This window comes from Carcharodon carcharias, chromosome 13 (genome assembly GCF_017639515.1).
Source record: "Carcharodon carcharias isolate sCarCar2 chromosome 13, sCarCar2.pri, whole genome shotgun sequence".
Lineage (NCBI taxonomy): Eukaryota > Metazoa > Chordata > Chondrichthyes > Lamniformes > Lamnidae > Carcharodon > Carcharodon carcharias.
Window position 1 is genome coordinate 87,760,308 of NC_054479.1, and position 24,719 is coordinate 87,785,026.

The 24,719-nt window shown below is 41.1% G+C and overlaps 1 protein-coding gene across 9 annotated transcripts in view; it reads left to right on the plus strand.

Moving 5' to 3' along the window:
* The window catches only part of LOC121285559 (GTPase KRas), a 74,996-nt gene extending 50,618 nt beyond the window's left edge, over window positions 1-24,378 (plus strand). For 7 of the 9 annotated variants that reach the window (XM_041202098.1, XM_041202101.1, XM_041202102.1 and 4 more), the window contains 4 exons: window positions 7,019-7,150; window positions 16,126-16,304; window positions 17,098-17,257; window positions 23,596-24,378. In XM_041202098.1, coding sequence (XP_041058032.1) covers window positions 7,040-7,150; window positions 16,126-16,304; window positions 17,098-17,257; window positions 23,596-23,712 — 567 coding nt within the window. In that variant the 5' untranslated portion in view covers window positions 7,019-7,039 and the 3' untranslated portion in view covers window positions 23,713-24,378. Of the gene's footprint in view, window positions 1-7,018; window positions 7,151-16,125; window positions 16,305-17,097; window positions 17,258-18,584; window positions 18,706-22,637; window positions 22,639-23,595 lie in introns of all 9 variants that reach the window. The other 2 variants (XM_041202104.1, XM_041202096.1) reach the window with 2 other exon arrangements.
* The last annotated feature ends 341 nt before the right edge of the window (window positions 24,379-24,719 follow it).

The following is a 24,719-nucleotide window of genomic DNA, read 5'->3' on the forward strand; positions in this document are numbered from 1 at the left end:
AGATGTCAGAACAAAAGGACAAAGGGGGTGTTAATGGTAGTGATAAGGGCTAAAGGAGGTACTGATGGTGGCATTAAAGTCAGAAAGTAGAATGTGATAATAGGATAAGGGTAAGCACTCTGGAAAGAGCAACATGAACAAGTAACAGATGGCCCTTGTGGGGGTGGGGTGGGATGGGGGAAAAAGATTGAAAATAGGATAAAAGGTGGGGATAAAACTATGAATAAAAATGAAAATAAATAAAAATAAGCAGATAAATAAAAATTAAAATGAATATTGAAAGAAAGGGTATAAAAAAAGAGGGTGAGGATGGAGGAGAGAGTTCATGGTCTAAAGTTGTTGAACTCAATGTCAAGTCCGGAAGGCTGTAAAATACCTAATTGGAAGATGAGGTGCTGTTCCTCCGGTTTGCATTGGGTTTCACTGGAACATTGCAGCAGGCCAAGGATGGACATGTGCACATGAGAGTAGGATGGTGTGTTGAAATGGCAAGCGATGGGAAAGTCTGGGTCATGTATGCGGGCAGACTGAAGGTGTTCCGCAAAGTGGTCACCCAGCCTGCGTTTGGTGTCTCCAATGTAGAACAGGCTGCACTGGGAGCAGTGAATACAGTAGACCAAATTGAAGGAGATGCAAGTGAAGCATTGCTTCACCTGAGAAGAGTGTTTGGGCCCTTGGACGGTGAGGAGGGAAAGCATTTTCTGTTTTCGTTTCAGATTTCCAGCATCAGTAGTATTTTGCTTTTATCAGTCCTTGAAGCACTTGATATGTTTATTCAGCCTTATCTGGAGTTGAAAAAAAATTGTTTAAGGAAATTTCAGTTTATGAGTTCTGATTTAACGAAGTTCATTTTGAAACCACAGAGTTCTTTTCCCACACCCCCGCCACTGTTGAGGGGTGATGTTGGTGTTGGTGAAAGGATTTAGATGTAGCGTGTGCATTTTAGGTCAGTAGTGGAAATATAAGTTGAGGTGGGAGATAGTCTCTGCTCCTTGGTGCATTTTCTTTCCTCACAACCAGAAAATATTGCAGATGGTGAACTGTCATAGAAACTCGCACCATTTTGATCAGAGTCCGAATGAAGCTCAATTAAAACTTTCTACCTTGCTAAGGGTGTGATGGACCTTGAGAGGGTGTAGAGAAGAGTGGTTCCAGGAATGGAAAAAATTAATTAAAAGTTGATAGGTTGGAGAACTTGGAGTTGCTGCCCTTGGAGCAAAGGAGATTGATGGGTGATCTGAGGTGCATAGGATTATGACAGGCTTAGATAAGGTAGACAAAGAAAAGCTGCTCCCATATGCTGATGGTACATGGATGGGGGGGATACAGATTGAAGATTTTGGGTAAGGGGGGTGTGAGGAAAAACTTTTAGTGGGTAGTAATGACTCGCTTACTACGAGAGTGGTGGAAGTGATATGAAGAATGATTTGATTTTGAAAGGAAATAGGCATTTGAGGGAAATAAACTTGCAGGGCTATGGAGGTAGAGCAGGAGAATGGGATTGATTGGATTGCTCTTTGGGGAACTGGCATAAATATGATGGAATGAATGGCCTTCTGTGCTGTTATGACTACTAGCACAAACCTGGGGGTAAATGACTTGTTCTGAGAGCTCAACTGTGACTGGAGATTAATAATGGCATGTTGCTGCTTTAATCTTAAATATGACTTGAGCAAGAATTTTTTTAAAGAATTCTTTTGCGGGAACTAGTTTCTTATAATTTCCTCACTCTCCTTTTTGGTAAGAACTAAAATAGTTTCACCATAAGGTACAGGTCAGCCAAGATCTTATGGCAAAACAAGTTTGAGGCTGAATGGCCTCCTCTGGTTGTTGGAATTGAAATGAGTTCTGTTGTTTGATGTGCCGAGTAATCTGAGCTGGTACAGATGTTTATTTTTAGCATTATCTGTCACAGTGACACTCCCAAGTATTTTCAGTAGAATTCCGTTCCATTTAGGCGTGGTTTAATATTTGCCTCTGGGTTTTGACTCTGTTTTCTGGGAATCGGGGCTGTAGAGTAGGGGGTTACTGGTAGGAATACACAAACCATCCCTTCCTGCAATTGAACTGCATCTACTCAGAATCTCTTATTGACACAAGATATTTTAAAACATTTTGGCTATGACTGAGGCGCTGCATCTGAAAATTTAATGGGCTTCATTTCATGTCTGTAATCTGCTCAGCACAATTCAATGGAGCAATTTAAATTAGTCTCAAAAAACCTGATTGTAAAGCTCCTACTGATATTAAACCATCAAGAGACAGCCTTGAAGATTTCCCATATATTGTGTCCCCGAGAGAGAGAGAGAGAGAGAGAGTGTGTCTGTGTGTGTATGGCTGGACTTTAAATATGGTCATAGAGTTATACAGCACAGAAACAGGCCCTTTGGCCCATCATGTCCATGCTGGCCATCAAGCACCTATCTATTCTAATCCCATTTTCCAGCACATGGCTCATATCCCTATATGCTATAGTATTTCAAGTGCTCATCTGAATACTTAAATGTTGAGGGTTCCTGCCTCTACCCCCTCCTCAGGCAGTGTTCAAGATTTCCAACCACCCTCTGGGTGAAAACATTTTTCTTCCAACCCCCTCTAAACTTCCTACCCCTTACCTTAAATCTATGCTCCCTGGCTATTGACACATCCACTAAGGGGTAAAGTTCTTCCAATCTATGCCCGTCATAATTTTGTATATCTCTATCCTTCTCTGTTCTAAGGTGGGTGGGGTGTGTGTGGCGCGGTGGCTGTGTGTGTCTGTGGTGGCCGGGCAGGGGTTAATAAATGCTGTTGTTCTATCCCTAACCAAGCTGCATAACCACAGGTCAAATAGTTCCCAAGTTTTTTATTCTCCTTTCTTTAAAAAGTCCAAATCTTAGATTAAGATTTGATTTGGTGTCTGTTGCCATTTCAGTCTTAGGGCAGGGATGGATATTTGAAAAGCTGGAGCCTGGTTTGTCATCAGGCCTGAGAACAGTCTGGCGCTGTTGATGCCAACCTTTAATGATGTGAATTGCTGAGATTTCTGAAACATGCCCACCGATATTGCAACTTTGTTCTGGATGTTAAATCTATGTACTTTCATAACTGAAATAATTGAATACACCTGACATTCAGAGATAACTCATCGCTTTTGGAAAATCTAAATGTTAATGGAGATATGAAGTAATTCAGTCTTTCCTTTTTTTATGATATATAAATGATTTTAACAGTGATTCAGGATCAAGCGCTAACTGATGAGTGCTGTCGTAATCATTTCTTTTGTATTGTCACATAGTGGGAGTTTAACGATATGGTCTGCATGAATGTTGGTATAGTGTGTTACAAAAATAGAATTGCCTTTTGTCTCTGCTCAGGCTGAGGACGCATCTCAACTCTTCAATTGCTGACCAATGTAGCTATTGCACTGATGAAAGAGTTCTCATTATATAATTAGTGCCTTTCCTGACCTTGGAGCATCCCCAAGTGCCATGTAGCCATTGAAGTTTAAGCACTGTTGTAATGCTGAGAAATGCGAAAGCCAATTTGCACTCCGCAATGAGATAAATGATCAGGTCATACTGATGTTGGCTCATTGGTCTAGGGGGTATGATTCTCGCTCTGAGATTTATAGTAGAACTTTTAAAAGAAGCAGTCACATTGCTGGGAGTGTACTATAGGCCCCCAAACAGAGAAATAGAAGAGCAGATATGGAGGCAAATTTCAGAGAAGTGTAAAAATAATACCATAGTAATAGTGGGGGATTTCAACTTCCCCAACATTAACTGGACTAGTCATAGTGTGTTAGGTTTAGAGGGAGCGGAATTCTTAAAATGCATCCAGGAGAGCTTTTTAAGCTAGTACGTAGAGGGTCCTACAAGAGAGGGGGCGGTCCCAGATTTAATTTTAGGGAATGCAGCCGGGCGAGAGGTACAGGGGAATGTTTTGCAGATAGTGATCAAAACTCCGTTAAATTCAAGGTTGTTATCAAAAAGGACAAGGATGGGCTAGAAATCCGAAGGAAGGCCGATTTTAATAAGATCAGATATGATTTGGCCAGAGTGGACTGGGAGCAGCTACTTTTAGGTAAATATGCGTCAGAGCAGTGGGACTCATTCAAGAAGGAAATAGGGAGAGAACAGGGCCAACATATTCCAGTAAAGACAAAATATGGGACCAACAAATCCAGGGAACCATTTATGTCGAGGGATATACAGGATTGGATAAAGAGAAAAAGGGAGGCTTATGGCAGATATCGAGGGCTCAAAACAGTGGAAGCCGTCGAGGTATATAGAATGTGTAGGGGGAACCTAAAAAGGAAATTAGGAGAGCAAAAAGGGAGAAAAAACATTGGCAGGTAAAATAAAGGAAAATCCAAAACTATTTTACAAGTGCATTAAGAGTAAGAGGATAACTAGGGAAAGAGTAGGGCCTTATTAAGGACCATAGTGGTACTTTGTGTGTGGAGCTGGAAGACGTAGGTAGGGTTCTAAATGAATACTTTGTGTCGGTGTTCACAAGTGAGAGGGATGACGTGGGTATGGAAATCAGGCAGAAGGATTGTGATATAATTGAAGAAATTAGCATAGAAAGGGAGGAGGTTCTAAGTGGTCTGGCAGGCTTAAACGTAAGGCTTGAACATACATTTCATCCAGGCCTGGAGATTTATCCCAGGCTGTTGAGTGAGGCAAGGGAGGAGATAGGGGTGCTGGCAATAATTTTCAATACCTCTCTGGCCACAGGAGAGGTGCCAGAGGACTGGAAGACAGCCAGTGTGGTACAGTTTATTGAGGAAGGGATAAACCAGGCCAGTCAGTCTAATCTCAGTGGTGGGGAAACTATTGGAAGCAATTCTGAGGGACAGAATTAATCTACACTTGGAGAAGCAGGGATTAATCAAGGGCAGTCAGCATGGTTTTGTTAAGAGGAGGTCATGAGTGACCAATTTGATTGAATTTTTTGAAGAGGGACCAGGTGTGTAGATGAGGGCAATGCATTTGACGTAGTCTACTTGGACTTCAACAAGGCTTTTGATAACGTCCCGCGTGGGAGACTGATAATGAAGATAAGAGCCCATGGGATCCAAGGCAATTTGGCAAATTGGATCCAGAATTGGTTGAGTGGCAGGAAGCAGAGGATGATGGTCAAGGGGTGTTTTTGTGACTGGATGCCTGTGTCCAGTGGGGTTCCACAAGGATCGGTGTTGGGTCCCTTGCTGTTTGTGGTATATATAAATGATTTAGACTTGAATGTAGGGGGGTTGATCAGTAAGTTCACGGATGACACGAAAATTGGTGGGGTGGTAAATAGTGAGAAGGATAGCCTTAGATTACAGGAGGATAGACGGGCTGGTCAGACAGGCTGGTCAATGGCAAATGGAATTTAATCCGAATAAGTGTGAGGTGATGCACTGGGGCAGGACAAACAAGGCACGGGAATACATGATGAATGGTAGGACCCTGGGAAGTACTGAGGATCAGAGGGACCTTGGTGTGCATGTCCACTGGTCCCGGAAAGTAGCGGGACAGGTTGATAAGGTGGTTAAGAAGGCATATGGGATACTTGCCTTAGCTGAGGCATAGAATTTAGGAGCAGGGAGGTTATGCTGGAACTGTGTAAAACGCTGGTTAGGCCACAGCTAGAGTATTGCGTGCAGTTCTGGAATCTGCATTATAGGAAGGATATGATTGCACTAGAGAGAGTGCAGAAGAGATTTACCAGGATGTTGCCTGGGCTGGAGAGTTTTAGTTATGAGGAGAGATTGGAAAAACTGGGGTTATTTTCCCTGGAGCAGAGGAGATTGAGGGGAGATATGATTGAGGTGTATAAAATTGAGGGGCATAGATAGGACAGACAAGGAGGAACTTTTCCCCTTGGTGGAGGGATCAATAACTAGGGGGCATAGATTTAAGGTAAGGGGCAGGAGGTTTAGAGGGGATGTGAAGATGATTTATTTCACCCACAGGGTGGTGCGAATCTGGAACTCACGGCCTGAAAGGGTGTTAGAGGCAGAAACCCTCATAACATTTTAGTATTTGGATGTGCACTTACAGTGCCATGGCATACAAGGATATGGGGCCTAGTGCTGGAAAATGAGATTAGAATAGTTAGGTACTTGTTTGACTGGCGCAGACTCGAAGGGCCAAGGGGTCTTTTTCTGTCCTGTAGACCTCTATGACTCTATGTTGATTATGATATTAATTGGCTAGGATACCAGGAGAAATTGCTGCTCTTCTTTAAAATAGTGCTGTGAAAATATTTTGCATCTAACCGAATGGGCAGGTTTGGTCTTGGTTTGTTATCTCATCTAAAAGACTGCACCCCTGAAAGTGCAGAGGCCCCTCAGTATTGCATTGAAGTGAGTTCAATGTTGAGCTCAAGTCTCTGGAGTGGGACTTGAATCTAAACACTCTGACTCCTGAGGTGAGAGCGCTCCACTGAGCCATGGCTGACACCTAAATCTGATACAGCACTTGCTGAGTAATCTTGCACGGTTTATATCATTTAGGTGACAAGTTCTAATGTATCTTGCTAGTTTGACCTGGGTTTTCAAAATCTGTGTGTGGAGTGCCATAGCTTGGTGATGGTTGCCATCACGATCTAATTAAATGGTGAAGAAGTCTGAAAGGGGCTGAGTAACCTTTTTTTAATTATTCTTGGTTTAGGTGTTGCTGGCAAGGGTGGCATTTATTGTCCTCCCTAGTTGCCCTGAAATTGATATGACTGGTATCTAGGCTCTTAGTTGTATTCCAATCATGTTATTGTGGAACTTGAGCCTCACAAGACAAGATGGGTAAGGACTGCAGGTTTCTTTCCCTGAAGGACAGCAATGAACCAGTTGTTTTTACCACAATCCAACAGCCTCACTAACTTTTACTGATGCCAGCTTTTTATTTCCAGATTTTTTTTTCTTAACTGAATTCATTTTTGGGATTTGAGCTCATATTTGCTGGATTGCAAGTCCAGTAACAGTATCACAGTATGGCTATATCTGCTGCTATTCCTATGTTGCTAATAATGTGCCCTTTTCCTTAAACAGGTCTGTCCCTGAGCAAGAAAGATGACAGAGTACAAACTAGTGGTGGTCGGAGCTGGTGGTGTAGGCAAAAGCGCTTTGACAATCCAGCTTATTCAGAACCATTTCGTAGATGAGTATGATCCCACGATAGAAGTAAGTTTTCTTGTTCCCTGTTGGGAGATATTTGTTTGAACTCTGCTCATTGACTCTGTGTTGAAATGGAGCATTGAGTGTATGAAGTGATGGTTATTCCCATGTTATTAAACACTCACCTACATTTCTACTAAGCTATCTATACTACTTCATCTTCCAAAAAGCAGCACAGGCATGTCCATAAGAAAAATTGACTAGCAAAAGAGTCCAACAGCAGAGATGAGTTGGTTGAGGGGGAATATTCAGGGCACAAACACTCAAGAATAACAAAATGGCATGGATAAGCAATATTGTTTGTCCAGAAAAAAGAAACTGGTGTTGGTTTCCAGAATGGAAGCATCTAGATTACGTCATAGCCCTGCAGGGAGGTATATGGAATGAGAAACATTGAATAGACCGTGTCAAGATTGATTTGTTGCAGAAAGGGATACAGATGATTTAAGATGTCGAGGCTAGTTCAGAAAAAACAACAGTGAAGTGAAATCATTCAGCTCCTAAATAGCCAAGTGGTTATGGTACTGGGTTTGTAACCCCAAGATCAAGAGTTCAAATCTCACCATGGCAAACTATGAAACAATGTAACTTCATCTGAAACAGATGGAAACGGGTTTGTACTTGAAAGAGTTACAATCCTTGCACATGCAAACGTTCATTAGTGGGTGAGGATTTAGTTGTAATGTATAACGTATTTGCGGGGCAGATTTTTCACTGATTTAAAATGGAAACTTGCACAGAAGAATCTGGTTACTTTCTTTAATCAGAAGAGAGGTGAGAGGTTCATGCAGTTCGTTCAGCACCTATTCTGCACACTGGACACCAATGAGAAAATAGCATAGGACTTGATCAACCCCAAGAAAATGGGGAACCTACTGTCCATTCTGGTCTGGAGTAAAATGTACACCTTGGAATGAATTGTGATGTTCATTCAGTTTAGCCTTGCCTATTCAGTAAGTGAGGGGGGAGGAGGCTGTCCAGCCCACTTGGCTTCTTAAACCAGGTCAGTTGAGAGCATGGCAAAAAAAAAATGCGACCACCGACAAATCTTCGGCACAAATTTCCAACACTGCTCCAGTGGATGGATGGCTCATGTTCACAACACAGTTGTTAACAGTAATTGAAAAGAAATGAGTATCAGTACGAACAAACAAAGATGTTGCATTTTTTAGTGACGTTCATGGCATTCCAATGTACAACCAATGAAACGGACTCTTGTTGTGAGAGAGAAATGCCAGTTTGTGCATGGCAAGATTCCACAAAGAGCAATGCAATGAATAACCAGGTCATTAGTCCTTCAACATCTCACTAAAAGAAAATGTGGTCCAGAACACTGAGGAGAATTCCCCTGCTGCACTTGCAGATAGTATTATGAATGTTTTATGACCACTTCAGGTGCAGACAGGGCCTCACTTTGATTTTAAATTCACTTTTAATTTTTGTTAAACTCGAGATTAAACAAGGATCTCTCCCAAAAGCACCAAACTACAGTAAAGACGGACCTAAAGATGGGCACCTTCAACAATGCAGCACTCCCTCAGAGAGAGAATCTAGTTTTTTAATTGAAAGAAATGATCTGAAGCAAAGCGTGGACTGGGTTTCAAATTTCCTGGCCTGATAACACTTGCTGTGAGTGAAATTCCCAGTTAACATTCCATTCTACTGGCCTTGTGGATTTATTGATGTACAGCTTTTGTTTTGCCCTTGTTCTTGAACTTTGAAAGGTTGGCTGCCCCTGCTATTGATTAACATTTCAAAGACTTTGACACATTTTGTATGGGACTGAATTTTTACAGTAAGTACAGTTTTCTGTACATGAAAGGAAATTTGGTATAAGTAGAATAAAAACAGAAAACGGTGGGAAAACTCAGGTCGAGCAGCATCTGTGGAGAGAGAAACAATTAACGTTTTGAGTCCATATGATTCTTCAGAGAATAAGTAGTAACCCTGTAAAATGCAGTCTTATGTAAACTTGTTCTCTTTAGGTTATTTTCATTATTTTAGCTATTTTCTTTTGATGGGTCTTTAGTTATTTCTTGGGTAACATGGGTGAACCCCTAGACATTTACACAGCTCCAATTCATGCTGCCTCCTTTTGCATTTACTTTCTGCACATCTGGGCTTTCAGCTATGAAAATTCTACTACCCTAAAGAAGATAAATTTGTGTCTGAGTATTTTGATAGATAGGAATAATGAACAGCTTTGCAGTCGCTTCACAGACAGGGTTGTTCCACTTTACCATTGAGGCCCCCTAGTGAAAGAACTCTGTTACTGTAACATTAAGATCTTGGCCCAGATTTTGCAGTTGTAATGATGGCGAGACTGTCAGCGTTCACTGTCACTAGAACTATAAAACCGGAAGTCCTTGTCCTCTGCACATGCAAAGTTAAACGTGCTGAGGGAATGCTGCACTGTTGGAGGTACTGCCTTTCAGATGAAATGTTAAACTGAGGCCCAGTCTGCAGACTCAGCTGGGCATAAAACACCCTATGACAGTTGTTTTTTTTTTTGAAGAGCAGGGAGGGGGGTTATCTCTGGTGTCTTGATCAGTATTATCCCTTGATGGACATCTCTCAAAAAAAAATTACCCAGTCATTATTATATTGTGGCAGTTTGCTGTGTGCACATTGGCTGCCATGTTTCCTGCAACAGTAACTGCACTACAAAAGTACTTCATTGATTGGAAAGTGCTTTGGGATATCCTTGGTAGTGAAAAACGCTATATAAATGCAAGTGCATTTTGCTTGCACTATTATAACAATGCCAATTGCTGTGGAAAATTATGGTATTTTGTATTGCTTTATTCTGGAGAATGCATTTTGAATGCATTTTAAAGTTCTGCAAGCAAGATTGGTTTGAATGACTAAGGTCTTTTTACCCAATTCAATCTCTTCCTTCCAGTATACTAACCCTACTGTCTTCACATTGCACTATCCAGTGGTTTCTTGAATGAGTCCATTGTCCTGATCTCAAGTACCCAAACTGGTGACATAATCCAGACACTGATCATTCTTTATGTACAAAAATATTTTCTGATGTCAATCATAAATTCCTCCCCCTCAATCCTGAACCTCTTACGCTGTCTTGTCTTATTATTCTGGCATAGCTGAATGTGATGTTTTATTTGTTTTTTTCTCATCCCATTTAAGTATCTTATATACCTTCTGTAAGTTATTTCTCTCTGAGACTGAAATTCCTTAATTTATTGAGTTACATACAAATGAACACAAGAATTGGGAGCTGGAGTAGGCCATTCAGCCTCTTGAACCTGCTCCACCATTTGATTAAAATCATGGCTAATTTGATACCTTGACCCTACTTTCTTGTCTATCCTCTTGACTCCACTTTCTTGTCTATCCTCTTGACTCCTTTGTCAATAAAGAATCTATTACTCAGCCTTAAAAAAAACTATTCAATGATCCAGCCTCCACTGCTTTTGGGAGAAGAGAATTCCACAGACTAACAACCCTCTGATTCTCCTCATCTCCATCTTAAATGGGACACCCTTTATCTTTAAACTGTGTGCCCTAGCTCTAGTCTCTCCCACAAGGGGAAGCATCCTTTCAGCAACCACCCTGTGAAATACCCTCAGGATCTTGTATGTTTCAATGAAACCTCCTCAATCTTCTAAACTCTAATGGAAATAGGCCCAACCTGTCCAACCTTTACTCATAATGTAACCCCCGACCCCGTCAATCCCCAGGTACCAGTCGAGTGAACCTCCTCTGATATACTTCTGATGCATTTATATCCTTTCTTAAATAAGGAGACCATAAATATAGCCAGTGCTCCAAATATGGTCTCACCAACACTTTGTACAATTGTAGCAAAATACCCCTACTTTTATATTCCATTCCCCTTGCAATAGATGCCAACATTCCATTTGCCTTCCCTATCACTTGCTGTACCTGCATACTAACCATTTTTGCAACCTCTGACCTTATCTGCTGGTGCACTGTTAAGTTCCTCCATTGTCCCTTCTGGGCATGCTCTGATTATCATGACCTTGATTGCTACCTTGCTCTCCTGCCTTGTCCTTTTCCTTAAATTTATCTTTCTTCATTTGATCCCTTGCCTCCACTATTTATTTAGTTTAAAGCCCACACTACCGTCCTAGTTATACGACACGCCAGATCGCTGGTCCCAGCACAGTTCAGGTGAAGACTGTCCCAACTGTACAGCTCCCACCCCAGTACTGCTGCCACTGCCTCATGAATCCAAACCCATTGCTCTCTCATCAATCTTTGAACCACACATTCAACTCTCTAATCTTATTTTACCCTATGCCAATTTGCTTGTGGCTCAGGTATTAACCAGAGATTATTATCTTTTAAGATTTTGCTTTTTAATTTAGCCCCTAGCTGCCCATATTCTCTAAGCAGCACCTCTTTCCTGGTCCTGTTTGTATTGTTAGTACCAGTGTGGACAATGACAACTGGATCCTCCCCTCACACTCCAAGTTCCTCTCCAGCCTGAGCAGATGTCTGGAACCTTGGTGCCGGATAGGCAATACAGCCTTCTGGACTTGTGCTGTCTGCTATAGAGGACTTTTTATCCCCTGACTATACTGTCCTCTAATACCACTACATTCCTATTTACTTCCCCAACTTGAATGGCTTCCTGTACCATGGTGCCATTATCAGTTCGCTCATCCACCCTGCAGCCTCTGCTTTCATCCATGTAAGCTGCATGAACCTCTAACCTGTTGGGCAATTGCAAAGGCTGAAGCTCCTCCACTTCTAGCTTCTCGGTCCTCCGTATACCTCCCTCACTTGCAGTCACATTCTGTCTCTGACCATGGACCAGATCAGAAGATCCTAGCCGAAGGGGTGTGACTGCATCCTGGAACAGTGTTCAGGTAACTTCCACCTCCCTTATGCATCAGTGTCAGTAACTTGGCCTCCAGCTCGTTAACTCTGAGCTGAAGTTCCTCGAGCCACACACATTGTTGTGGATCTCATTAGCGTTCACCAGCCTCCCACATACCGCAGCTGTAGCACATCTAATGTTACTAATTAATAATTTTTTTAAATTAAAGCCTCTAGTTTTGCTTGTGTTTATAATATTATTTCAAATTATCTCTCATTTAATCAGATTAAAATTCCTTAGGTAAAATAACGAGAAAATACCCAACCAGTTATCTACCTGCTTCCCTGTAATGTCACATGTTGATTTTCCTTTTTGAACGTGGGCTCTGACTGGATTCTGCTGGCAGTGCCACTTGTGTCTCAGTCACCAGGAATAGACTTTATCAATCTCCTAGGACCTAGTAAAGAACACAGTAGAACAGAAAGTAAAAAAAATGGATTAGAATTACAATGCCTGCGGGTTGAAAGACATGCCCAGTGGAACGGGATGAGAGATATATACATTGTTGCAGTCCTGGAACAGTATGTGCCATGAAAGACAGGAAGGTGCCAGAAAAGAGTCCTGGACCAAGGAAGCAGCCTGGCAACAATGTTTTAATTGGCTCCTGACCAGGTTTTGAATGAGAAGCAATGCAGCTGAATAGCTCCTAGCCTGAAAGGAACAAGACCTAAAGCTCTTTCTCCTGTGTGTGGACGATTCCACAATAATAGTTTTTTTTTCTCATCTCTCTATGGCAAATGCATGGCAGATGCAGTATAATGTGGATAAATATGAGGTTATCCATTTTGGTGCAAAAACAGGAAGGCAGATTATTATCTGAATGACTATAAATTGAGAGGGGGGAATGTGCAACAAGACCTGGGTGTCCTCGTACATCAGTCGCTGAAGGTAAGCATGCAGGTGCAGCAGGCGGTAAAGAAGGCAAATGGTATGTTGGCCTTCATAGCGAGAGGATTAGAGTACAGGAGCAGGGATGTCTTGCTACAATTGTACAGGACCTTGGTGAGACCACACCTGGAATATTGTGTGCAGTTTTGGTCTCCTTATCTGAGGAAGGATGTTCTTGCTATAGAGGGAGTGCAGCAAAGGTTTACCAGACTGATTCCTGGGATGGCAGGACTGACATATGAGGAGAGATTGAGTCGGTTAGCATTATATTCGCTGGAGTTCAGAAGAATGAGGGGGGAGCTCATAGAAATCTATAAAATTCTAGTAGATGCAGGAAGGATGTTCCCGATGGTGGAGGAGTCCAGAACCTGAGGATACGGGGTAGACCATTTAGGACTGAAATGAGGAGAAATTTCTTCACGCAGAGAGTGGTGAGCCTGTGGAATTCACTACCACAGAAAGTAGTTGAGGCCAAAACATTGTATGTTTTCAAAAAGGAGTTAGATATAGCTCTTGGGGCAAAAGGAATCAGAGGATATGGGGAGAAAGCCGGAGCAGGCTATTGAGTTGAATGATCAACCATGATAATGAATGGTGGAGCAGGCTCGAAGGGCTGAATGGCCTATTCCTTGTTTCTATGTTAACCTGCTCTCTCTCTGAAAGCCCCTGTCAAAAGGCAAAGGGGAAATCACCATTAGAGACATTGAAAGGCAAGTGTTTAACCAGTGAACTAAATACTGAAAGTGCTGGAAGACCACCTCGTGTCATCAACAAGAACCGAAAGAAATTTGGGAAACATTGACCAAAATCAACCCATCGAATCCTGTACTCCGGAATTGGTGCTATTGAACTGTTTTATCCTACCTTTTAAAATCCATGTTCTTGTATCTTGTATGTGTGTGTATAGGGATTTAAGAAGGGGTAGAGTTTAGGTTATAGAGTTAGAAATTAGCAGTTCATATTTCTTTCTTTTGCCACTGGTTAATGACAGTTTGTTCAATAAACAGTTATTTACTTATTAAGTTTACAAACCTGGTGCTCATATTCTGTTAACCAAAACAAACAGTTTGGTAGAATTGGGGAAATCCGGTGGTTTGATCAAACTTTTTCACATTTGTCATGGCTTGAAGGACAGTGGGGCTTGATTTTACAGCACGCTATCCCCAGTGAGTCGTGACAACCACAGTAGCTGCAGTACTAGAATGAAGTCTAACCAGGGTATTGTATGGCTTTGACATCACTCCTGGGAGGTTAATTGCTATATTTTGGTGATTATAACCTAACATTTTTTTTTTGCTTGTTTGTTGCCACCCTACACTCATTTTGGGCACAGTGAATAATAAGTTAGCTAACATCCTGCCCAAGTTTCAACTTCTTAACCACTTTTGCTCAATCAGTGACAAAATGTGCCTCTTATTCTCAGTTCCAATGTGTTTAGTCCTATATTTGTTCATATTGGAGTTCTCTTACCACAAGATCAAACAAGACCTTGTCAAACTTTTCTGAGTTTTTGGGTACATTCCTAGAGTCTATGGTGAGCCCTTGCTTCTGTAAATTTGGCTACCTTCAGTTGAGGCTGTGTATTTGCTCCATTACTAAAATCACCCAATTCCGCACAGACTAATATTACCCGTCTCCACCCCGCCTCAGCCCATCTACTGAAGTCCTCTTACGTCTTTATATCACCACCTGGCAGGCCTCCTATTTTTCATCTTCCATAAGCTTGTGCTCATCCAAATCTCTGCTACCCATGTCCTAATTTGCACTAAGTCCCACCCACCCCTGTGCTTACTAACCAAATTATTTCCCAGTCCACTAATGCTTCGGTGTTCTCTTCCCCTCATGACCTTGTCCCTTTTCTATCTCTGTAACCTCCTCCAGCCCTACAATCTTTTGAGAAATTGTGTTCCTCCAACTCTAGCCTCTGGTTCATCCTCAGTTGACTTTGCCCCACCACTGGAGGCCTTGCCTTCAGCTGCATAGGCCCTAAGCTTGGGAATTCCCTCCTGAAGCTTTCTGCTTCTCACCCCTCCACTCTTAAGATACTTCTTCCTAAAACCTACCTCTTTGCCCAATCATCTGGATACCTGTCCAAATATCTCCTCCTCTGGCTTGGTGTCAGTGTTGTTGTTTTTCTGATTATACTCCTGTGAAGTGTCTTGGGATGTCCTATTTTAAGGACTATATAAATGCACGTTAATTTCTGGTCATGAACAGTTTGATGCACAACAGGCCCCTTGAGGTACATGACTCTATATCTCTTTTCTGCTTCATTCTCCCTCTTTTGCAAACCAACTCTCATTTTGACTAAATATTCTTTGCTAGTTTCTAAATAAAGACATGAACTTATGCACTGAGAAGGCACTACATCCTAAAGCCAAACTGCTAACAGCAGGGGGTCTCAACCCACCTTGGTAAAGGTGAACGTGAAGTTAATCTGTTTGTTTTGGGGTGTTAGTTGAAGGGAGAATGTTGACCAGGGCAGTAGATGAAACTCCCCTTTCATCAATGATGTGCAAATGAGTGCCATTTTAACAATAAATCTGGTGACCTCAGTGGATTATGTGATTTAAAACATGGACTTCTGTTGACAGCCCTTATCCCTTTCATGCCTTGCCTTTTGATGTGCATGGACTTTCAACTTAATAACCAATTCTCTTGTGCACTAATTTACCACACATTTTTGGAAGGCTAGGTTTACATGTGAAGCCACTGCCCCCTCTCTAGTTAACCCAGGATATTAGCTCTTTAAGTGTAGCCAGGCAATACACACTCCTAAATTTACATTGGCTTATTAGATTGCTTTTGTATCCCTACTCACCATTTTGTTTTGTGGATTCTTGTATTTTTGAGGTTTTCTCCTGTTCGCTTGTACCTCTTCTCAAATATGGAGGTTACACATTGACTTGCTTTTACGTTGTGAGAACAACTGACTGTGTTTAACAAGTTTCCTTCTTTATCTCTCAATACTCTTAAGATACAATTCAGCTACCCTGGTGTGAGATGGAGTATTTATTGGCTTTTGGCCACTCCAACCTCTCTAGACCCTCTATTTCACTGATATCAAAGTTCCGGAGCACGCTCGACATGTGCTTGATACTGGATTGTAGGTCCTTACGATTCCTCTTAAGTTAATGAGTGCTTCAGTACCATATGTATTTACTGCTTTGTGAGGAAGTTACAATCCGTGTTCTAATTTCTATTTCATCTGGTTTGTTCTCAGGATTCTTACAGAAAACAAGTAGTAATTGACGGAGAAACATGTCTTTTAGATATTCTCGACACAGCAGGTCAAGAGGAATACAGTGCAATGAGAGATCAGTACATGAGGACGGGCGAGGGCTTCCTATGTGTCTTTGCCATAAATAACACTAAATCGTTTGAGGATATTCATCATTATAGGTGGGTTTTAGAAAGAAGGTCTTGTTCTTCCACTTTCTAAAACCTAGTCCACTCAATTTGACACAACTCCAGACAAATGGAAAAATTTCTGACTCTTTTATGAACTTGAAAAGGAAATGTTTGCAGGGATGTGGATTAATTGGATAGCTGTTTCAAACCATTTGTTCATCAGCCACCTCTGCTGTCTAACATAAAAAGTTTCCACACACTTTGAGGATTTGGGTGTTTTATACCTCTGTGGTTTTTATCTCTTTAATGGAATGCCATTTCATAAAGTTCGGCATGAATATTATTAGAGGGTGGGTAGACATAGTAAAGTGGGACATTGGTCTATCCCTGCTGAATTCAAATTGAGCTCACTGATGAGAGGAAAGTCCCCATACTTCTCTCTGCTTGATTTGTCGGTCCTGACTGAAATGAGTAGGGCAGTCTCTGCCCATTTCTTAATGGAAGAAGTAGCCAGCACAAGGTTGTCTAAAATTTGGTAGAGATGAACTCCAAATGGGCTTTTCTTCCACTCTGAAACCAGAAGCTCAGACTGGGCCATCAAAACTTACCAGTCTTGCAGCAGGACTTCTGCGTTCAGGGGTTATGGCAAGGCTGTTCTGACAGCTTTACTTTGCCTGTGGCTATGCTATACCTGACCTGAGTGCTTAATGCTGACATTGACTGAAAAACAGCATGTGCCCAATGTAACGCTAACATTGCTTTCCCAATGTCAAATTTGTCAAAATGTTACTCCGAAGAAACGAATTAAAAGCAGTAAAGATTGTTTTACTTTTCTGTTTTGCAGAGAACAGATAAAAAGGGTAAAAGACTCAGATGACGTCCCAATGGTCCTAGTGGGAAATAAATGTGATTTGCCCATTAGGACAGTAGACACAAAACCTGCACAGGATCTAGCGCGAAGTTATGGAATTCCTTTCATTGAAACATCAGCAAAAACAAGACAGGTGAGTCATTGGAACAAAGGCAGGTGAATGGAGTTGAGGTAGAGCAGTCATGATTTGATTGAATGGTACAGCAGGCTTGAGGGGCTGAATAGTCTACTCTTCCTGGTCTGAATGCAGAACAGAGCACTTATGCAAGCTTTTTTGACTGTACCAAACATTAGTCTTAGATGCACAGTTGACTGGTTTTGGTCACTGGTTTAAAAATAATTCTGAACAGCAATTTTTCTTTTGTGCAATATCCAGTTGTGTTGAGATATCAAGGATCAACAAGCATCTAAGTTGACTTAAATGCAACATTTCTCAAGCACTGGATGAGACAATGCATAGTTGGGACTAAAATTGGCATTTTAAGCAATTTGACATTAACTGATTTGTGACCGTCCTGTTTATACAAACCTCCCAACTCCTAAGCAGTCTTCCAGTTTAATAACCAATCAGATAAATGTACTAATGGAAGGAAAGTGTATGACAACACTTTCTTGATTGTCTTGAGGGTTAATTAAAAGGCTGATCTGAAAGCTCAGTCTTTTGGCATGAATTTCCCTGATAAAAGTTTGTCTTTTGTGCTTTTCCCTTTCTAACAAGAAGTAACACTTCCACTATAATGGCATTTAATAGCATACATTGGGAGAGATCTGCTATTTTTGCTCCTGTATACTGCACAAATTGTGCTTTGGATATGACCAAAAATTATGGATTTCTGTAGCTCCTTTTTACAATGGTGTGATTATATTGACTGCTTTGCATCAGCTGTATAATGTGGTTCTCTGGCTTTTTAATGCCATCTCTAGGCCACATTACAAAACAATGTAAAACAATGGCTTGTGCAATTTTTCATTCGCACTGAAATTTCTTTTAAAGACACTGATTTTTGTGCACAATTTGAAATTGCTGCATTGTTCTGCTATATATGGGGACAAATCATTTTTCGTTAGCCTTTGCTATTTTCTCTGCTCCTTGAACCTCTGCATAATTGAATTCATATCTGCGACAAGTATCTTGTTGCGTTTTTTGTGATGAATCATGAGAGAGGACCTGAAATCATCTGTTCTGCACATTCAGTACTACAATCCTTTGGTGATGGTGTTTTCTTTTACTTTTGAATCTCTGCATGGCTAAAATCACAACTCCTTGTCTGCTGTTGATTGGGGGCAAGGGGCAAATGGTGTAATTCTATCCTTCAGGTATTTATTTTAACCTTGGAGAGAAAATTAACATGGACTTCTGTTGAAATTTGAAAGCATTGCTGTTGGTTCCTCCAGGACCTCCATGTTATATATCTGTTTTATGTGAGTGACCATTGAAGGAGTTGTGTTTTGCAATGCAGAGAGTGGAGGATGCATTTTATACACTGGTACGTGAGATTCGCCAGTATAGGTTGAGAAAAATCAACACTGAAGAGAAGACCACACGCTGTGTGCCCTTAAAATGTGTTGTGATGTAACATGGTAAGTTATGAGTTTCAGAAACACAAGATCCCTGCGGTTTAATAGGGGGTGGGTTATTGTGGGATACTTAAGGCAAATTTTTAAGCTATCATGTTACTCTTTTGATACAGCACATGAGCTTATGCCACAATTATTTAGAATTGCAGAATCATACAGCACAGAAGGAGGCCATTTGGCCCATCATGCTTGCAATGACTCTTTGGGGAGGAAAAACTATCCCATTAATCCCATGCCCTGCTCTTTCCCCTGAAAATTGTTCTTCAAATTTTCCCTTTTGAAAGTTGTTATTGAATCTGATTCCACCACACTCTTTTGGGCAATACATTTCTGATTATAACAACTTGCTGCATAAGTAAAATTTCTCCATCTTCCCCCTGGTTCTTTTTGCCACATAACTAAAATATGTGTTTCCTGGTTATTGACCGTCTTCCCAATAGTAACAGTTTCTCCCTGTCTATGCTATCCAACTATTTCAACACTTGTTAAATCTCCCTTTGACCTTCTCTGCTCCAAGGGAATTCTCCGGCTTCTGTAGTCTCTCCACGTACCTGAAGTCTTGACGTGTAATAACGTTTTCATTTATACATTGGTATGTTGCTACAAAAACTAGAGCTGCATCTAAAATTGGTTGATCAACCTTTGTTTGGAAGCCAGTTCAGTAAATATTCCTGCATTCTGGTGCACTTCTGACACTCGTGTTGAAACAAGCCTCATAACAAATGGAAATATTACAAGTTTTTAATACTGCTTAAAAGATTGTCCACAGGTGTATGGGACTTTGTTCACTCTTGTGTTTTATGGTTGTAAATCCTTGAAGTCTCCAGCATTGCTTGGAACAAAAGAACTAATGCATTTTTAAACCAGTTAATAATTGAATTATGAAATCTTGCATGATACTGTTTTATCCCCCCAGTGTTCTAAAGGGATCTGGTACAGTTTAGTACAAATTATTAACCACAGGAATTTCTCCAACGCATATAGAAAGATGTCTTGAAGCACTTTGAAGTCAATGTTTTCGGTTCAGTGCCCAAAGGGGGAACATTTGAAAAGTTAGGATGCTGGTAAAAGCATGGATGTGGAAAAAGATCTGTGGAACTTTTTGATGAAAATCAGGAGGAAGTTGGAAAGATCTATGGAAGGACTTCCATGGCCAGAAGTGTAGTTGCTGAATGGCAGCCACTGAAGGCAGCAGAATAACCAACATCAAGGGAGTAATGGGATCATGTGTGGTGGTGCACAGCTGTTGAAGATTGCTGTTGCAAATTGAGATGTGGTGCTGGAGATGTATGAAATTGTGAACAAGAATCCTGCAGTCAATTCACTGATGTTTGGAAATGATGGGTGTGTGTGGCTTCAGGCGGATGAGAATGCAAACCAGTGTACTCACTGAACTGTAATTGTGCAGTTGGAAGACCAGCTTGGAGAGCCTAATGGAAATTGAACCTCTGAAGGCACAGACCAGATTCTAGCAGCACTGGGGACAGCTGGATGTAGCATGCCATGTTGCAGGGCTGGGAGAGAGTATTCTGTTGCCGAACATGTCAAGGGAGAAATTCTTGCAGTGGAGCATTAGTCTAAGATTCCAGACCTGAACTTTATCTTGTGTACTTTTCTAATAAAATTTTAAGACCCTTGTGCCAATTTAAAACCAGTAGCCCAAAACCATATTAGGAACACATGAACAGCAATAGGCCATTCAGCCCCTTGAGCATGCTGTACCATCAAATTATGGCTGATCATTTATCTTGGCTCCGTAACCCTGAATACCCCTAACTAACAAAACTATTTATCTCTGATTTGAAATGTTCAATTGGCTCCCAGCCTCAATAGTTTTTTTTTGTGGGTAAATTTGTCAGATTTCCACTACCCTTTGTGAGGATCCCTGCGGGTTTCACTAGTCAAACCCTACCAACGTGAGTACATACCCATTATCCCTACTCTTGTCTCCTCCCTCCCAACAAATTCCTCTTGTCCAAGCCAATAGGTTGCCTCTGATGTGATGTGCTTTCACTTTTTAATAAGGTTCCACTTATAAGAGGCCATTATTGAATGTCTTTGGAAGTTCAAATAAATTACATCCATAAATCTGCCATGTTAAGGACCATCTCAAAAAATTCAATATTGTATGTATGTTGCCCTTTTACAAATCCATGCTAGCTCATGTTTGTCCCTAATAGATTCCAGTAACTTCCCCACAATTGGCATTAGACTAATCGGCTGTAATTTCCTCACTTATCTCTCTCATTTCTTAAATAGTGGAGTGACATTGGCAATTTTCCAAGGGGACTGACCCTGAATCAAATATTTTAGAAAATCATGTCTAATGTGTCAACAATTTCCTCAGCCTTTTTAAAAGCCTAGATCCATTGGATCCTAGGGATTTACCCCACACCTTTACTTGTATTGAATCTAGCTGGTTCCTCCCCATGATTTATTTTTAGTTTTTCCTTGCATCTTGGGTATTTTATCTCCACCCACTGCAGTGATGTCTGATTCAAAGTAGCTACAGTATTTAGTGAGCCTGCAATTGCCTGATTTCCAATTACCTTATCACCTGCACCCGTCATGAATGGGGCCCACATTACTCGTAGCTGCCCTCTCCCGCTTAACATATTTGTAAAAGTCTTTAGTGTTGACCTTTTTATCTCTCGCAAGTTTTTCTTCCATTCTATTTCCAAAACTTTTTTGTACCCTTTGGCTCTGTTTCTTCCAGTCCCTGGGGATCTTAACTTTTGTCAACAAGCGCAGAAGAGTATTTCATTACAAGTAGGCCTCTTCCTGTTTTCTCAACAATGGCAAAATATTGCAGATGCTGGAAACCTGAAATAAAAATGGTAATATCACTGGACATTAATCCAGAGGTCCAGGCTGATGCTCTAGGGACATGGGTTCAAATTCCACCATGTGTGGCACTACCACTGTCCTAATTGGGATAGATTTCAGACAAATTTAGCAACTCAAAACTGGGGGCATCCATGAAATTCTGTGAGCTGTCTTCAGCAGCAGAATTGTATGCAGCTACAATCTGTAACCGCATGGCATATCCCTCACTTTACTATTTCCATCAAGCTGGGGATCAACCCTGGTTCAATGAAGAGTGCAGGACAGCATGCCAGGAGTAGCACCAGGCATACCTAAAAATGAGGTCAACCTGGTAAAGATACAACACAGGTCTACTTGCAAACCAAACGGGGGAAGCAGCATGCAATGGACAGAGCTAAGCAATCCCACAGTCAGTGGATCAAATCCAAGCTCATCCTGTCATGAATAGTGGTGGACAATTAAAACAATCACTTTATCTCTCCCTATGGAAGGGGAGCCCAGCACATCAGTGCAAAAGACCAGGCTGAAAACATTTGCAACCATCCAGAAGTTCCGAGTGAATGATCCCCACTTCGAGAACAAAGGCAGCAGACAAATGAGAACACTTCCCCTCCAAGTCACATACCATCCTGACTTGGAACTATATCACCATTCCTTCACCTGTCACTAGGTCAAAATCTTGGAACTCCCTAACAGCACTATACCTGCACCACACAGACTGCAGCAGTTCAAGAAGGTGACTCACTGCCACCACCTCAAGGGCAATTAGGGATGGGCAATAAATGCTGGCCTAGCCAGCGATGCCCACATCCTGTGAAAGAATGAAATGTTTGAAAAAAGTACCCTGCAGTTCAGGCAGAGTTTTCTGGAAAGACAGTTAACTTTGAACAGATTGTGATGAAAGCTCATTGACCTAAACTGTTAACACTCTTTCGCCTGACTGATGTTGCCTGACCTACTGAGTTTTTTTTCCAGTCATTTGTTTTTAATTTCATTTTTTGAATTCTGTACTCTCTTTGTTTTTAAAAAAAAATAAGATAATTGAATGTGACTTTTGTGCTGCAGTAGTGTGCGCATCCTCGAGAAATGGCCTATATGACTATCGACAGGGTTCTTACAGGTCTTTCTAACCATTACAGCACATTAGTTTATATTTTGCACTGTTATGAAAGTCTACAAATCTAGACATCCAGTAGTTTCACCTGTACAGCTGGGTTGTGGTCAATTTTAACCCCTCTTACTCAGAGGAAACTTACAGATGTGTCCTTATTCACCACCTCATCCTTTTCCCACCATTAACAATATTGACTAGGCAGGGGAGGGGATTCTCATGAATTTAGGCAAATGAGCATCCTGGTGCATTGGTGGGACCTCAAGTGGCTTTTAACCAGGGATTTGAGGGGAGAAACTAATGGAGCTTTCCTGATGGGAGAACGCAGCAATTAGTAAGGACAAAAGGCTCCGAGATTGGTCAGAAACTTTCTTTTGCAGTATCAAGAGGGTCTTTAAGTTGGGAGGAGGAGTTCTGGCTCCACAGGAAGTTACAAACTCCCAGCCACTTAACATTCTAGCTGACAAGTGGTAAAGGGTCACGCAGTCTTCAGCAACTCTGCACCTTCACCCCACCAGGACAGCAATTGGGCCAAGAGTTAAAATTGCCCTTGGATTCCTGCTGCCATTAATAAGCTAGAAATTAACCTGCCAGAAAATGTCTCTGAACCTAATCCCCTGCTCACCTCAGCATTTTAGGAAGGTCTTGAGATTTCAAAGTATCTTGCACATCTTGTCATATCTACTTAGAATAGTCGATGCTATACCCTGCTTTGTCTGCATTGACAGAATAGTTTGCGTGTATCCAGCCAACTCTGGGAGGCAAAAAAACAATGTGCTATCTAGTTGGCCGACTGCAATTGGAATTCCTCTGCCTCTGAGTTGGGGGGAGGGGAGAACTGGAGATGAACAGCTATTTGTTTGAGAAATAGAGGTCTGTGATTAAAGGCTGACTCTGCAGCTGATGGATACCGAGAAGGAACAAACTGATGTATGTCATTTTTTAATTATTTGCAGGGTGTTGATGATGCTTTCTACACACTAGTTCGTGAAATTCGAAAGCACAAAGATAAAATGAGTAAAGGTGAAAAAAAGAAGAAAAACAAAACCAAGAAAAAGTGCTTAGTTATGTGAATAGGTTTTAGTGTGGAAGACATGCTTAGCTGGAAAAGTAATACCTGATTATTTTTTGTATTTTTTGTACATTACACTAAATTATTAGGCTTTCTTTATATCTGTACTTGTTTCAAATTTGCTTAACAGAACTGACAGCTGTTAGATTATAGCTTGGTTTATGTGTATGCTTCATTTCCTTCAAGTGCCAGTATTCCCTGAGTGTTTGTCATTATTTTGTTAAATAGGCACAACTGTGTCATTCTGAAAACAAATTGGTCTATTCCCCTGGGGCTTTTGTGCATGTAACTATGCTTTTCTAAACACATTGTCTTTATTTATCATGCTGAAAATATATATAAAAAAAAAATTCCTCGAGTGCCAATAGCTTGATAGGTTTCATCTCTCATGAATGGTTTACCTGGGATATATTTTAATATCTTTGTATGATTGTAAAACTTAAAAGGTGCACATTTTATACATTGCGCTTTGTTTGTCAATGATATTGTTTGTCAACAATTTCTCAATTCTTTTAGTTGTGCTGACTTGGGAATGTTCATTAATGTTCTACAGAACCGATAAGGGGCCAGTGCCAGACTTTGTAATGTTTATAGGATGTTTGGCTGATATTTGTCGTAATGGCTTTGACGACAAAAATTGTACTTTGTGATTAAATAATAAAGCGAACCAACCTTGATCTGACTTTTTTTTAAGCTTTGCTGTGACTGTGCTCACTAGACCCATGGCATTATTAACTCAAACCTGACCACAAAGGTGCTTCATTCTTAATCTCGAAGTAAAACAGAATACTGAGCAGTTAACATTACCAGTCCTTCATAGCAATAGTGATTGTTGTGAAGGATTTGACTGTAGGATGTCATAACTCTGTGTCCCATGACTGCATTGTGACCATTCTCATTTGTAAGTCCAAAGAAAAGCTCAGGAATGGAAATTGTTGTTGTAAATTATGTAGCGTCTTTAAAGAGCTCAATATCTGGAAGAGCTTTACAGCCAATGAAGTACTTTTT